General features: G+C 43.1%; 1 protein-coding gene across 1 annotated transcript in view; it reads left to right on the top strand.

The window, feature by feature from the left end:
- Positions 1 to 6939: 6939 nt before the first annotated feature.
- The window catches only part of LOC138983310 (uncharacterized), a 50650-nt gene continuing 39617 nt past the window's right edge, over positions 6940 to 17972 (top strand). The window contains exons 1-2 of the mRNA XM_070356723.1: positions 6940 to 8951; positions 10337 to 10738. Coding sequence (XP_070212824.1) covers positions 6953 to 8951; positions 10337 to 10738 — 2401 coding nt within the window. The 5' untranslated portion in view covers positions 6940 to 6952. The remainder of the gene's footprint in view (positions 8952 to 10336; positions 10739 to 17972) is intronic.

Genomic DNA, 17972 nt, shown 5'->3' on the forward strand with positions numbered 1-17972 from the left:
TGGGGCAGTCAAAGGGACTGTTCAAAAGGATGAGACCTTTGTCGTCCTGCCAGTTCTCCACCTCTTCTCCTCTCCGATCCAGGTGGTCATATCCCCAACTCTGTGAATGACTGTTGAAGTCACCCACCACGATGAAGTTGGAGGCCTTTGCGGGGATCGTGTCAAGGGCGAGAAGTGGACAAGATGGAATTCTGATGTCTTCGTCTGGATTCGAATCACCTGATATTCGGAGTCCTCCATGTGCGTTTCTATCAAACAGGCATTGATGTTGTTCCTGATGAGGGTCAGGATTCCTCCTTTGCTTCGGTCTGTTCTGTCGGACCTAAGGCATTGGTAGCCTCTCACTTTGAAGGACTTTTGGGGTGTCAGGTGCGTCTCCTGAATACAGCAGATGTTGATGTTCTTCTCATGCAGGATATGCTCCAACTCTGTCTTCTTGTTCAGAATACTTTCTGCGTTCCAGTGCATGACCTGAAAAGGTCGCTGCTGACTGGGTTTCTTCCTGGTTGTGGTGGTGCCAGTCACTTTCCTCCCGCGTCCCCTGGCGTGACAAGACGGACGGGAGGGACCTCCAGTAGTTGGGGCTGGGTCCCTTTGAGGCATGGGACCCGACGCTGCTCCACCCTGGGGGGTCCTCAATGGGCGAGCGCCATTTCCATCTGTGCTGGTTGATTGTGTCATCATTTGCGTAAGTGCGTGTACCTGTGGTTTGTTAGAATGCGCCGTGCGGCCCGGGTCCTCCGTCTTCAGCATTCAGGGTTTTCTGTCGGGGTTACCTCACCCTTAGCTCATGGCCCGTACGTCCTACCCTGAGAGCACAGGGGGGAGGATTTGCCGGGATCCCACCCGGAGCCAGTTTGGTCCGCGGCCGCAAGCGGCTGATCTCCATATCTGAAGACCGTTCCCCTATCCGCCACCCGGGGACGCGCTGGGTTGGGGGTGGTCGCCCCACTGAAAATCCCACACTGGGTTAAGAAAGATCAGCCTGTCCCAGCTCTCATTTTTCAACCAAATTGATTGTTATTTTGGTCAAGCAATCTTAGACTAAGTCCGGACTATGGGATTTCATTTAATTGCAGCTTGAAAGCATACAAATTAATGAATGAGTTTGCTCATTAAAGTTGTCATTAAAATCAAATTTTTGGAAACGGATTTAAAAATGATTGCATCATGTTCTTCATCAAATTCTGAATCTTAGAATATATAGATAAGTTGTGGTTACTCTAAAAATGTGATCACATTTAACAAAAATAGGTTAATTGGGTACTACGATCAAAATGTTTAGTAATTGTTCAAAAAATGATTTCATCTTATTCTTTATCATTTCCTGATTCCAAAAACATAGAGATATAATATGTTTCGATTAAAAACAAGCTCAGAAAGTTCAAAAGAATAGAGAAAAGCGCGCTTTTCTTTGAAGCGCAATACGCTACTGCACTATACTGGCTTGTCACCTCAAGCGATAAACACGCGCAGCAGCAAGGCAATTTGCAGGTGGACTTTCCGAAATTAGCGAAGAGCATCTCGGTTTAGCTGTAGTGGTCTTATTGATTACACATTTTGGGTAGTGTTGATCTTTGAAGTTTCAGGTCGACAGAGCTATCGTCGTGAAATGCAGTGCGTTCAGTTTCATTCTTTGAGTTCGACAGATTGATTAAATGTATTAATTTTGCTTCACGTGACTCATTTTAAAATTCTAAATCAAATTTCAGAGTTTAAAATTTATTGCATTGTATTCTGTATCATTATCTGGTCTAAAAATATATGTTCGGATATGTTATTTTTTCTCTAAAAATGTGCATACAATTAAAGAAATTCGGTTTATGCAAATAAGGTCCTGTATCTTTTAATAATAATAATAATAATGATAATAATAAATCACTTTTCTATAGCGCAAGCCCTAATTCACAGTTCCAAGCGCTTTACAATTCCAATTAACACACACACACACAAACGATATACAAATCGTGACATTAGAAAATACAAGCACACTAACCCATCATATAGCGATAAGAACAATTACACAGTCAACAACAACAACAACAAAATTCAGCAAGCAAGCGTACTTACTACTTACAATAAGAATGCATGCTCTCTCTCTCACCGCGTCTTCCCTCTCTCTCACCGCGTCCTCCCTTCCTCTCTCTCTCTCTCTCTTACCGCATCTTCGCTCTCTCGCTCGCTCTTTTGTATCTTCTGCAAGCATGTGACCACGCAGGCATACTAATAATGTACAGGGTGCCGTGCTGAAACAGCTACATGTGGAAAAATTATGTAAAGGCTTTACAGAAGAGATGTGTTTGCAGCTGGGTTTTGAAGGATGCAAAACTACAGGCATTGCAAAGATGATTGGAAGCGCGTTCCACACAGTCGGTATTTGACATCGGAAGGTTCTTTCGCCAAACGTTTTAGTCCTGATCTTTGGGATGCGGATGAGTTTTTTGGAGGAGGATTTAAGGGTACGGGATGGTTCATAGATGGTGAGGGAATTTGACAGGTATGGGGGGGGGAGGGAGTGGATTATCAACACGCCTGTACCCTAACACAAATAACTTGTACTCTATCCCGTACTTTACTGGAAGCCAGTGGAGGGCGCTGAGTAGGGGAGTGACGTGGTCTTTCTTTGTCTTTTGGAGAATGAGCCTAGTGGCACTGTTCTGTACTCTTTGTGGGCGGTAGAGCTCATCTGAGGGGAGACCAGCAAGCAAAAAGTTGCAATAGTCAAGACGACTCAGTATAGAGAGGAATCTAGATGGACAGTGGCTTGAAGTGCCAGGAAAGGTCTTACAGAGGAGATCTTGCGAAGTTAAAATAAAGCACATTTACAAACATGACTTATGTGCTGTTGCATAATCAGGGTAGAATCCAGTTTAACACCTAGGTCCTGTATTGTGGTTTGAAAAGCAATCTGCGTGCTACCTATGGTTATAAAGGTACGATCAGTCTGGTTTAACGCATGCTTTGAGCCTGACAGCATCACTTCAGTCTTTGAATCGTTCAACTTCAGATTTGTTATCAACCATCCAATCCTTCACTGAATTAATGCACAGTTTTTTCAAGTACTTTTGGGAGACAGTTCAGTTTTTTCAAATACTTTTGGGAGATTACTGGAGACTTAATGTCTTGCCAAAATCGGCTTGTCTCGTTTGGATGACTTGATCCTGGGTTTTCAGTGATGCCTTTTTGTTGTACATCACTACATGTGTAGTTTCAGACTGACAAAATGTTTTGATATCGCTCCACGCGTCTGTATTTTCTTCAATTTCAAAAGATGATGTTTGGACAAGAAACATGTGGATTGTTTGTCTCCCTAAAGCAAGGGTATTCACTCTTTTACAACCCATACAAACCCGACAGAGTTATTTTCAGAATTCATCTATTTCATTCAGAAGTTTGAATTTCATATTAATCTATCATTTTTTATTCTTCCAAGCTGAAATGCAATCCCAGCTAGTGTCCGGCGCAGGTGAAAGAGTGTCTAACAAAATTTTAAATGAATTTGTTTGAAAACTGCAGTACTGTATTCGTTTTTTTGATGGGTGAATATGAAATCATCAGTGAATTGTATTGAAAAATTAGAAAAAAATGTGTAGCAAAATCATATGGAAGAACTTCAATGTTACTTGTAAAGTTGTATTATCATGAAGATCTGTGGTGTATTGTTTTGTGAATCGTTGTACACGCACATACACAACACATGCACATATACTTTCAAAACCTCAATTTTTTAAGGAAAAAGGAGGAAAAATCCACATTATAGGTGCTTCAGGCACAAACAAAAGGAAGGAAAGAGTGGAACTAAGTTTGTTCCTTGAAATGTGCTGCGAGATGACTACTTAGCCACTGCATGTGGCCCCTGGATACCTCACCTCTTATCATACTCACTAAATTACTGCTGCTGCCCTAAAAAGATACACTGGACTTGTGACCCTTGGTCTGAATGACCAATATTTTCAGCTAATGTTGTTAGTTAGACACATGTAACATACACATTTGTACATGTACTTCATTTAAAACATTCACTACTCGTTAATAATACTATTACATGTATTAGTCTTCTAGAAAAACAAATTGACTGCTTAATTAGTAGTCTAAAGTATTCACTCTTGCAGTCAGTAAAATTGATTTTGATGATGCCCAAAAAGCTACTCAGTGATTTACACTTGTACAGTGTACATGTTCTTTGTACTAATTATTCTTAATCTCATATTGTTTTGATTACAACCTACCAAAATGAATAATCTTCACAATTTTTTCTCCACAGGTAACAACATGTGTCAACACAATGGCTGAAGATGGATCAATACAATCTCATGCAGAAGAAAGACAAACCGATAGTCAATTAGGATCAGATATTGTTGACGATATAGTGACAGGAGTTTGCGCATTGAATTTGAATGATAGTAATAAACCTACCAGTGAGCCGGATGATTTAAAAGAACAGAGAGAAAAAGATCAGCAAGGTAAAACTGTGACTGCTGAAGAAAGTGGTCAGACTTCTGCGGGACCTGAAGGAAACAAGGATGCAGTGAGGAAGCTGCCAGCAAGATCAAGACCTACTACCAGTGACACTGAACAGAATCCAGATACAGACTCGACTACTGCCAGTACTAAGGGTAACGGTGAAATTGCACACAGTCCATCTGCAGGACCTAACTCCTCTGCTGGTGCTAATGGTGACTCCATGCAGAATCCATCTGATGTTCTTGGCGTAGATGTTGACACAAACATCAGTAGTCGGAACGATCAGGGTACAGAGCCTGAATGCATGAAGAGTGAGGGTGCTGATCAGCATCCATGCTTTCAACCTTGTCCTGCTGCTGACACTGCCAGTGAAAGTGGTCAGAATTCACCTGCAAAACTTGAATCCGATAATCTAACTGCCAATGAAACTGAAATCAATCAGGCTGCAGAACCTGATCTTGCTGCAAACACTGCTGAGTCTGCTCCTAAATCTGACAGTGAATTTAGCTCTACACCTCAAACCCAAAAGCCTGACCCTAAATTTGAACAAGTTTGCTTGGCAGAACCGTCAATCCAGCTTAATGAAACAGGTCAAGCACAGCCCATCCTTGCTCTGAAACCAAGTAATAACACAAATGATAATCAGAATACTGATGATTTTGGAGATGATAATGTGACCAGACAGATCTCTGAGAACAGTAAACGGGGTGTATCTGATGAAAGTACCTTTGAGAGTGGGATAGACAGTTCTGAATCACAATCGGCAAACGGGGATAGCAGCAAAGAGGAATGTGGACATGGTAAAGTCAACACTGGAGATCAGCGTGAAAAAGTAGAAACAGACATTTCTTGTCCGTCTGAAAATGTCAGTGAGGTTTCTAAAAATGATTCTGACAGTAGTAATGAAAGTCTACAGCAACCAACAGATTCTGTTTACACTAGTGATCCTCTCACTGATGATACAATGGGGTCACTGATCTGTTCATCAGGCAAAAAGACGAAACCAGATGACGGTGTAGAGGGAACAGAACATGCTGCACAGTCTGAAACCGAGCAATCTAACACCACGACTATGAATAAAAAAAGAGTCCGTCGAAGTAGACAAGGGGGGCAGGAAAGACAGGATGCACAAAATCCTTTGAGTACAATGGACGGAAAGAGTACCATCAGAGGCGAGCTCAGTACTCCCGAGGCACAGAAAAAGCATGGTCGTACAAAGGACGTAGGGCAAAAGCGAAATGTCAAGGTCAACAATAGCTACACAATAGAATGCTTGGAGATCGAGAAGCTGAAAGCTCTAGGCTTTAAAAGTCATTGTGAGCGAAAATACGATGATCCCATGGCAACTCTTGAGTTTGATCTTGAAGCAGGGTGCATAACTATAGTATCTACCTTCAATTATTCTGAAGTTGTGGAAAAAGAAATGGACATTTTTTGCAGAGAATATGTTTCTTCATTTCTAGTTGCAGATGTCCTTGTGAACAATTTCATGCAACAGCTCTTTGAAAAATCTGAAGTTCAGCAGTGCATAATGAATGAGTTGTGTAGCAAGGGAATCAGATGCTTTTTCTCCAAAGAGAAGGATGGTTTGCAATGTTCTTGCATGTCAAAACAGGAAAATGCCTGCAGAGATGATTTAAGCAATTTTGCAACTTATTTCCAGTATCAGAGTGAAAGTTTAGAAACTCTAAAACATGTCCAAACAATGGTTGATAAGGAACAATTTGCTTTATTTGAAGTTACCCCTGCCAGTGAACGTGGTTTTTATCTTCATATTGCTGTAGATACCAGAGTTGCCCCAAAAGTTGTCAAAGGTATTAAAAACAGTACTGGTATTTCTCCTGAAAAAACTACAACTCCGCCTCAAAGACACAGCAGTTTTGGCAGAGTCAGCACCATACTTTCAGCAGTAGAAACTGATGGTCAGAGACACAGCACTTTGGATTCGGGGCAGGTGCAAAAAGCGCAGCAAAAATTGTCACAAGAGACTTGGAGAGAGAAAAATGAACACATACAAGTACATTCGGCATGTTCAACTGTTGATTCTTCTCCCCCAAATACAGAAAGAAGGCCAAGACAACACTCTAGACAGATGACTGGAGGGTCAGGACAACACCCCACACAGATGACTGGAGGGTCAGGACAACACTCTACACAGATGACTGGAGGATCAGGACAACACCCTACACAGATGACTGGAGGGTCAGGACAACACCCTACACAGATGACTGGAGGGTCAGGACAACACTCTACACAGATGACTGGAGGGTCAGGACAACACCCTACACAGATGACTGGAGGGTCAGGACAACACCCTACACAGATGACTGGAGGGTCAGGACAACACTCTACACAGATGACTGGAGGGTCAGGAAAACACTCTACACAGATGACTGGAGGGTCAGGACAACACTCTACACAGATGACTGGAGGGTCAGGACAATACTCTACACAGATGACTGGAGGGTCAGGACAACACTCTACACAGATGACTGGAGGGTCAGGACAACACTCTACACAGATGACTGGAGGGTCAGGACAACACCCTACACAGATGACTGGAGGGTCAGGACAACACTCTACACAGATGACTGGAGGGTCAGGACAACACCCTACACAGATGACTGGAGGGTCAGGACAACACTCTACACAGATGACTGGAGGGTCAGGACAACACCCTACACAGATGACTGGAGGGTCAGGACAACACTCTACACAGATGACTGGAGGGTCAGGACAACACTCTACACAGATGACTGGAGGGTCAGGACAACACTCTACACAGATGACTGGAGGGTCAGGACAACACTCTACACAGATGACTGGAGGGTCAGGACAACACTCTACACAGATGACTGGAGGGTCAGGACAACACTCGACACAGATGACTGGAGGGTCAGGACAACACTCTACACAGGTGCCTGGACAGTCAGGAAAACACACTACACAGATGACTGGAGGGTCAGGACAACACTCTACACAGATGACTGGAGGGCCAGGACAACACTCTTCACAGATGCCTGGCGGGCCAGGACAACACTCTTCACAGATGACTGGAGGGCCAGGACAACACTCTTCACAGATGCCTGGAGGGCCAGGACAACACTCTTCACAGATGCCTGGAGGGTCAGGACAACACTCTACACAGATGACTGGAGGGCCAGGACAACACTCTTCACAGATGACTGGAGGGTCAGGACAACACTCTTCACAGATGACTGGAGGGCCAGGACAACACTCTTCACAGATGACTGGAGGGCCAGGACAACACTCTTCACAGATGACTGGAGGGTCAGGACAACACTCTTCACAGATGACTGGAGGGCCAGGACAACACTCTTCACAGATGACTGGAGGGTCAGGACAACACTCTTCACAGATGACTGGAGGGCCAGGACAACACTCTTCACAGATGACTGGAGGGTCAGGACAACACTCTTCACAGATGCCTGGAGGGCCAGGACAACACTCTTCACAGATGCCTGGAGGGCCAGGACAACACTCTTCACAGATGCCTGGAGGGCCAGGACAACACACTACACAGATGCTTGGAGGACCAGAACAGCGCACTTCACAACACATTACACAATATCGCGCTCAGTTGTCTGGAGGACCAAATTACCATGGGGACAAGGATATGGTAGGAAAGCAGATTGCTCTCCCAGAATCAGACCCAATTGTAGAGTTATTGAGGAAAAACGAGAGATTGCGAGACAAAATTACAATCAGTCTGTTATATAAGGGTATTCAGATTGATGAAGAAGACATCAAGAGAGGAGTTATTGCTGTAAAACAAGGTAACGAAAACAGCCTTCAGACAGTTTACAAAGTATTGCAGGAATACGTTAAAATGCATCACTTTCCTGATACAGTGGTTGAGGAAAATTTGTCAAAGGATGACTTTTCTTTCCTGGATAAAGACTTGTCAATCTTCTGTCATCATGTTGTGAATGGCCAGATGTGGACACTGGTTCACAGCACCGACATTTTTGAACGACTTCAACCAGTTCTTTGGAAGCTTTGGTACAAGGAGATCAAAATACCACTACCAGGATATCTCTTGAGTCATGTTCCAGTTTTCAAGAACAAATTGCAAGGCTGGGTAGAATGTAATCTGACAGAAGAAGACGGACAAGGCTATCTTACAGTGTCGGTGGAACAAACCAGAGCAAAAACAGTCAAGGAAGACATTTTCTGTTGGCTTGAAACATTGATGTTTAGACAACAGCCAGTTTGCAAAACCACTGGCCATATATTGCAGAGCAGAGCACAGTCGGAGTGGATGAAAAGTATGCAAAACACACAGGACAGCACAATTCTCGTACAAACTCCTGACCGCCATGTGTTGCTCCATGCATGGTCTCCAAATGGCCATCAGCTGATCTTGTGTGTTGATGACATGAAAGAGCCTGATGCTGATCTGATGGTGATACCACTGTCCCATGAACAGAAAGAATGGTCTACAAACAAGCCTTTTCTAAACACAGGTAAGTATCATGAAATTAATCCTTAGGCTGGTTGTCATGACATATGTCGCGCTACTTTACGTATACTGTCACCTGGTTGTCATGACATATGTTGCGCTACTGGCTCAGTCTGTTTGGTCGGTTCCAATTACCTCCCATGGATGGGGTCCTGATTTGGCCTAAATGGTCCGCTGGACCCATTAAGCAACAGTTAACTAATTAACCTCCCATGGATGCGAAAACCTATATGACTGTTTTTCTTTATTTTTCTCTCTGTTAATTCATCAGTGGCTATGTAACATGTGTTACAGAATTGCACCAGTGTAAGGGTTAAAGTTGGATGTTCTTTACAAAAAAGGGGTGTTATCACTATCACTATGTGTCATTTACACTGTTATTTGTTCTACGTCTCAATTCAGCTATATATGTTGCTACCATTTAGTTAATTTATATAATTGTGAAATATCATTTGTCTACGAGTCACTATAAAGTATAAAACGTTCTTTATTTCTGTGTGTCGATAGGTGTCATTATCACTTTAACACTAATACAAAATCTTGTTATAGGATGGCTCTCTTTCTCTGCAGTCTGTCTGTTAATCTCACTGATCTCCCTCTTGGACTGTTTTTGTCAGGTCTTTATGTATGTGTGTGTGTGTGTGTGTGTGTGAGTGTGTGTGTGTGTGTGTGTGTGTGTGTGTGTGTGTGTGTGTGTGTGTGTGTGTTTGTTTAAGGGGAAAAAAGAAACTGGCTTCATCATGCATGTGTATCCACGTGTGTGTGTACGTGTGCACACACATGTGTGTGTGTTTGCGTGCATGTGTGTGTGTTGGTGAAAGGAGAGACACAGAGATAGTAAGATATATATCTTTGCAATGAGAATCGTTAGAGTGAGACCGTGAGAGAGAGGAGAGAAAGTGAGAGAGGATTTGGCTGCAGCGAGAAGTATTTACAGCGTTGAATACATTTAATTAGTAGTGCTATCCACACATAGTGATAGTGAACATTCAGTTTTTGAAAAATGGTTATGTTGACATGAAATAAAGGTATGGGAAATATATATAGCGACTATATGAACTAGTGCTTTTGGGAACAAGAAACAATTGACAAGTGGCTCTATCCCATCTCCCCCCTTTCCCCGTCGCGATATAACCTTCGTGGTTGAAAACGACGTTAAACACCAAATAAAGAAAGAAAGAAAGATTATATGAAGAAGTAAGCCGAAAGTAATGATCAATCTATCATAACAAACAGAATTTGAAGCAGTTTTTATCTGGTTAATTTGATTTGACAACAATTAAGACATGGATATCTTTATTGTTAGTTTTAACATTTAGAGAGAGAAAGAGAGAATGTGTGCGTGTGCTTCTTTTATAGTTAACCCCATGCACTTTTTATTTTATGCAGCATTTGAGTCAACTCCCAGTGAAATGAAGACACTAGTACTTCATCTGACGATTTCCAGTGGGCAGCTTAAAGACAAGAAAGTTGCCCTGCTTCGAGTTCCTTCAAACAGAGACAATAAGCTGAAAGACAAAATCTGGACTGCGCTGAAAGAAGTTCTTAAGTCTACAGCTTCAAATACTACAGTTGCAATTCCATTGCACATGATTCCTAACAGTGATGTGGGGAAATCTGCCAAGGTAATTTTACATGGGATTGTTGAGAGCTTGCAGGAAGGGTTGGGTCCAACCCAAGGTCTTGTGCTGAAGCTGTACCTGGAACCGGGCATGATGACAGATGATCTTGATTTTGTGAACTTCGATGAGCACCTCACCAAGAACAACTGGATAACAAGTGGTTCTCTCAGTATGTATATTCTTCTTTTATTTTAAGTTGCTGTTTTACTTTAGGAAATATCACTAGCCGACTTGCACAACAAGAACAAGAACAATTCTTTATTTTACGAGGGTAATAGAGTAAGCAGTGATCTGCTTTTTTACATCTGGCCCTCGCCCTAAAGAGGGACTAGTCTAAAATTGCTAAAGAATAAGCAAGTAAAGAAAACAAACTACTGCTACATGATTATAATAGAAATGAAAGTAAGAACATATCATCAATTTACATACAATACATTGCTTAAATGAAAAATGTAAGTTCATTTGACATGAGTTAAGAATTATAGAGTAGATTGCACTGACGCCACAACGTTGTAAGTGCCATGCCCATTGACATACACTGCATTCGAAAGAATCAGTGTATATAAAAATAATAATACATTGTTAAAAAGCACCGGTTGTTGGTTTTAACAACCATTCTAGCGACAACAGATGTTTATTTATACTTCATGAGATAAGACGTATATCTGGTCTTAAAAACGTTTGTGCTGCTAGTTTGCCGTAGGATTGTCGGAAGAGTGTTCCAGAGACTGCTACCTGAATAGACTAAACTAGATTTGAATAGGTCAATCCTAGGCAGAGGCATGTTCAGTCTCATCAATTGGCGTGAAGTTTTTAACGTGAATTTGGAAAATATGGTTTGAGGTACACATCCATGAATAATTTTATGCATAAGGGTACCTTTATTATAACTTAGCCTTGCCTTCAGAGGAAGAATGCCTAAGTTCATGTAGTCTAACTCAGATAGGGTTGTTTTCTTTAATAAGACTACTTTAAGCGCTCGTTTATGTAATCTAATTAGTGGTTTGAATGAATTTTCACTTGCCGAGTCCCACAAGGTAGACGCGTAGTCAATAACAGACTGAATATGAGCATTAAAGAATAATTTCCTGGCTTCCAAATTCAGAAAGTGCTTGATTCTAGATAATAGATAGACCTACTTGGACACTTGTTTAGACAGTTGTTCGATGTGGTGTGACCAAGACAGGTTGTTATCAATGGTCACTCCCAAAACTTTATGATGGTCGACTTTTTTCAACAAGTTTATTATTAACCGTTAGATCGTGAAATATTGAGGTTATGTTCTGGCGTTTTTGCCTAGTTGTTATTATCATGCTTTTTGTTTTTTTGGGGTTAAGGGACATGTGATTTAGCTCAGTCCATTCACTCAACTGGTTTAAACTTTCTTGCAGTGTTTCTGATAAACGACTTAAATTTGTGTTACTAGAATGTATGGTTGTGTCATCTGCAAAAAGTTCACATAAATTCTCAATGTGAAGGGGAAGGTCATTTATGTATATAGAGAAGAGGAGAGGGCCTAAAACTGACCCTTGTGGTACGCCATATCGTACATCCTGCATACTTGATGCTTAGGCGTTTGCGTATACAGCCTGTTGCCTGTCAATAAGAAAAGAAGTTATAAGTTCAACAGAATCAATCCCGAGTCCATACAATGTGAGTTTCCTCAGTAACAACTTGTGATCAATTACATCAAAAGCTTTGGCAAAATCGACAAAAACAGCTCCACAAAATTCATTATCGTTGATCTTTTCCAACCACTGATCAACAAGAGAGACTAAGGCAGTGTGACAGGAGTGATGAGCTCTAAATCCAGACTGGTTAGGGTGAAATAATTGATTGAGGTCAAAGTGCGATAATAGGTGTTTGTTTATATGTCGTTCCAGTGGTTTTGATAATACTGACAGTATAGAAATCGGCCTGTAATTTGAGGGGTCTTTCTTTTCGCCAGATTTAAACAGAGGAATGATTTTAGCCTGCTTGAGGGCTATTGGAAAATAGTTTTTTCTAAACAGAGATTATAAATGTAAGTGAGGGTGTCAGAAATTACAGGGGCTGATAACTTTAGAATCCTTCCATCAAGCCCGTCTATTCCCCGGGTACCCGTTTGCTTTAAATGAGCGAGTGCGTGAAATACTTCAGGCACCGTAAGCGGAGGAATATTTAACTGAGATGAAATTTGTTTTGATTTACAGAAGTCTTCCAAAACTTCCAATTTATTTAAGGTTGTTTTATCATTTATAACAACCTTTTCAGCTATTTTGGAAAAATGTGTGTTTAAATCATCAGGTGATATGTCCTTTAGGCAACTTGAAGTAGATGCAGTCGTTTTATTTGTAAGTTCATTTATTGCTTTCCAAATGTTCTTTGAATTTTGTTTTGAAGAAGCAAGGTCTTGAAAATACTTTCTTTTTTTTAATCGTTTCATTGAATTAACTTTATTTCTCTGTTCTCTATACTCCTCTTCTTTACCGATTGACTTTAAAAAATCACGATGATCAATTGCATCTTGTAATTCATCATCAAACCACTTAGGTTTTACTATGTGTTTGACTCTTAATTCTCCATGGAGCATGTTGATCATAAATGTTAGTGAAAGCATTCAGCCAGTGCGTTAGAGCAGCATCAGGATTCGTATGATTATAAACCTCAGGGAGAGAGGAATTACAGAGGTCACGGAGAAATGTGTCTTCGTTGAATTGAGAAAAGGATCTATATTTTATTGTCTTGTGGCCAGCTTTAGGAATTTTTACACCCTTTCTCGACCACGTTAGACAAATGGGAAAGTGATCACTGCAACCACTAGCTGGAACACAACATTCAACAATGTTACGATGATCAGTCATATAAATATGATCTATCAGAGTGCTGGTGGTTGCTGTGACTCTCGTAGGTGTGCATACTATTTGTTTGAGATTATAGAGGTTAAGCATATCAAGCCACATTTTGTTCTGTTTTAACAAATTAATATTAAAGTCACCTAACATAATTATTTCCTTTGATTCGAGCAAGACTGCATCTAACATCTGTGTAAAATTATCTGACCAGTTTGCTCGCTCTGCAGGGTTTCTATAACAGAAACCTATAAGGAGTGGAGGTGCTCTTTTCAACTTAATTTCTATCCACACCGATTCCACAAACTGCTCAAGGTGTGTTAATCGTGTATAACTAACTGATTCGCTTATGTACAATAGCAAACCAGTTTCTTTACTTTGCTGTGGGTCTCTTCGTAATACATTGTAACCAGGAATAGCAACATCAGAATCTGAAATCTGGTGAGATAATCTGGATTCTGAAAACCCAAAAACGTGAAAGCTTGAACCAGAATTTAAAAGCATAGTAGATATGTCAGTCATTTTGTTAATTGCATGGTTTATATTCAGGTGTCCCACGCGAAAACCCTCTTTAGTGGGCCATGCATTTGGACAGCTGCTCATCGTGAAACTATAATTATATACTGTTCAAAAAAAGAAACGCATAGTTGCTACTTGCCAAATTTGTTTTATTTTTCGAAAAAATTAACAGAAAATCCAATATTTAGATTATTTGTTTGAAATTTGGTATGGACACAGTTGAATGCACACACAGTTCATTTGCATCTTCAAATCAATCAGTCAATCAATACGATTGGGTGCCGAGGCTGTCAAGTCAGTAGGGGGTGTGACTGCCTTGAGCAGCAACAACTGCCCGGCACCTTCTGGGCATGGACTGGATCAGATGCCGGATATCTTGCTGTGGGATGGTGTCCCACTCCTCCTGAAGTGCCTGCAATAGATCGCGGTGATTTGCCGGCGCTTCTTCTCGCCTGCGCACACGTCTGTCCAATTCATCCCAGAGGTGTTCTATCGGGTTCATGTCTGGCGACATGGATGGCCAGGGAAGCACCTGGACATGGTGGTCGGTGAGGAACTGGGTGGTGAGTCGTGCTGTGTGCGGGCGAGCGTTGTCCTGCTGGAATATGGCATCCTGGTCAGCCAGAAGAGGAAGGGCGTGTGGGCGCAGAATTTCCTCCACGTATCGCTGGGCAGTTATGCGCCCTTGGACGTGCACCAGGGTGCTCCTTCCAGCGGTATTGATCGCCCCCCACACCATGACGCCTCCACCACCATGAACGGGTGCCTCATCCACACAGTTGGGCGCGTAACGTTCGTTTACTCTCCGGTAGACCCTCCTCCGACCATCATGTCGCTGGAGCAGGAAGTAGGACTCGTCGCTGAACCACACGTGTCTCCAGTGATTCCGGACGGTCCAGCGAAGGTGCTGGTTGCCCCACTGCACTCGGTTCTGGCGATGGCGGCGGGTGAGGACAGCTCCTCTGTGAGGTCTGCGAGCTCTCAAACCAGCTTCATGCAGGCGGTTCCGCACGGTCTGGTCCGATAATCGGTGTGGCCCGGGGAGAGCCTGGACAGAAGATGAGGCCGACAGGAAACGATTCCGGAGGTGGCGGAGCCGTATGAAGCGGTCGTGAGCAGCAGTTGTCGCCCTTGGTCTTCCCGCTCGTGGCAAGTCAGCAACGGAGCCAGTGGCTTGAAACCTGACCCACAGTCTACTGATGGTGCTCTGGGACACGTGGAAGTGCCTGGCGATTGCACTTTGACTTTGGCCTGCTTGTAAACGACCCAATGCAATTTGGCGGTCTTCTCTGCTCAATCGGGCCATCTTTCGTCGCTGAATTGTCGTCTGATTTCTTTGTGGCGAACAATCCGCTTTTATGGGTTTTGGAAGACATGGTGAGAGCTCAATATTCCCCGAGTTTCACGAGATTACACTGAAGCATGACGAGTGGTCATGCCAAATGAGCAATTTTGACATTGTAGCCACTGATAACGCATGCGTCACGTGCAGAGCTCACTTGTGGCAATGGACGAAAGGTCGACGACCAGATAAACATTTTCTGCAGTTTGGTGGATATCCTTGTAGCCATATAACTAAATTAACCAAATATTACAAGCTATGCGTTTCTTTTTTTGAACAGTATAACAGCGTTCTAACTCCTGAGCGTTAAAATGAATCGATATATCTACTGAAATATCTTGGTAGAAATTAAACAAACTAAATAGCAAACGAGAAAAAAAAGCAATTAAGAAACACAAAAATATGTTATCAAAAAGGAATAGACACTGTAATAATGAAAAAGGAGACAATAAACTACTTTGAACGAAGAAGTAAGTTACTAATTAATATTAAGTAAATAAGTAAGTAAAATGTGATACTGTAATAGCGATCGCAGACAACAACAATCAATAAGCAAAGGGCGACGTCTCCGAGACTGTCCAAAAGTGGTGATAAAGTTAATATTCGTACTTTCAGTTGAAGACTGTTGTCAAACAATGAGACACACGCACACTTGAACGTGGATGATCGCGAATAACGACACAGTTGTGACTAGATCAGTAGACACAAGCACACAGTTATTATCAACCTGACTTCTCAAAGTATAAGAAGAAAGGTTTCACACGTTGGAGTAAGTGTAAATTCACAGTTTTCGGGTCACTTTTGATTGAACACAGTCAAGGGTCGCACTAAAACACTGTAGTTTTAAAACTACACACACAATATCGACAATGTCACCGTTTAGCATCTGGCCCTTTGGATAGGACAAGATGCAAACTACACACTGCAGAGAGGGCACCCACTTACTTGGTTATTAAGGAATCTCTCCGATAGTCAATGGCCACGAGCATTTGAAATTCGCACATTTATACGAATACTGGTATTGGTATACTTGTTATGAGTCTTTCTCTTTCTGTTTCACACACACACACACACACACACACACACACACACACACACACACACACACACACACACACACACACACACACACACACACACACACACACACACACACACACACACACACACACGCGCGCGCACGCACGCACGCACGCACGTATGCACGCACACATAAACACACATCATACAGAGTGGTATTCGCAACATAGTTACGCTCTCGCACACACGCACACACACATACACACACACACACACACACACACACACACACACACACACACACACACACACACACACACACACACACACACATATATACAATTCATTGTTTTCATTCGGAACATACTCTCTTTCGAAGTCACACAGACTGACGAATGATCACCTAAACAAGTGTAGCGGCCATCACGCCGCCCTGGTAGGGGTAGTGTTGCGGGAAGGCAGGAGGTGGACAGCCATACCCCAAGGGGAACACAGCGCTCCCATGAGGAGAGAAGGGGTGTGGCCCAGGCCAGGGCTGGGGGTGAAGTCGCCTAGCTGTATGCCACCAGTAAGGCGGCGGCGAGAGGGGCAAGCCCGGGGGGCTTTCGAATGAAGAGGCTGGTCCACTAACGAGACGGTGTCTGTTGTCTCGGTTGACTAGTGGCATGTGGCTGTCGCAGTCATTACGACCCTGCCATGGCTGTCTCGCTGGTGGAGAGAACCGGACATGACCGGGACCGTTCCTCGGTGGCTACCCCTGCGCTCCGTGTTCTGTAACCTCAGCACGGCGATATGGATGTTATGCGGGGGCCTGAACAGGGTTATGTGCGGGGGTCTCCAACAATGGTTTGCGGGTACCGCTATGGATGACATTACACAGCTGGCCAGCGTACTTTATGTTGCACGCCAGTCTGCCGGTGCCCTGACGACTGTGGTGAATGTCGTCCTTGTACAGGGCCTTTCGTGGAGCTCCATTGCTGGTGAGAAAGGTCGGGGTGTGGTCGACCAGCAACACCTTCTCCTTGCTGCAGGCCCTGACCAGGGCGTCGTTTGACGATGCGACGGTCTTCTTCAGTGGATGTTCTCCACATGGTGGGACGATGGAGGAGAAGTGAGGGCGTGCATTGGGAAAGACTGTTTTCACTTGTTTTATAATGGCACTCCAGTTTGTTTCGGTGATTGTATTTTCTCGGCATGTGTTAATGCCGATATGCACAACAGCAAGTAGCACATTAGGGCATTGGGGAATATGCTTAAGCCAATGTGCTATATCGTCCAAGGCTAGGCCAGAAACACTGATGTTTTCTACACGTTTTCCTGGAAATGTAAGCTCTGGTCTGACAGGGCAAAGAACAGAGTCTCCAATCAACACGTGCGTGGTTTCTGGGGCCACTCTGCACTCCGCTAGTCGCTGTCGCGGTGTTTTCACGGTGTGCATGGGCCTGCTGACTGCGTGTCTTTTGACTGCTGCTGTTGCTTCTGGTTTGTCACCTGTCATTAGCTTTTCCTGGTTTGCGTTGCGCACGACAACCTCTGTATTGCCTGTGCAGGTGGAAAGAGTATCTCGATCAGAGAGCACAGAAAACATGTTTGCAACACTGACGGTGCAGACATCAACACACTCCGTGGCAACAGGAGAATCATATGCGCTGGCATCAGGCAGGCCGTCCGTTTCTGTGTGAACGGAAGAC

This window comes from Littorina saxatilis, linkage group LG12 (assembly GCF_037325665.1).
Source record: "Littorina saxatilis isolate snail1 linkage group LG12, US_GU_Lsax_2.0, whole genome shotgun sequence".
Taxonomy (NCBI): Eukaryota; Metazoa; Mollusca; class Gastropoda; order Littorinimorpha; family Littorinidae; genus Littorina; species Littorina saxatilis.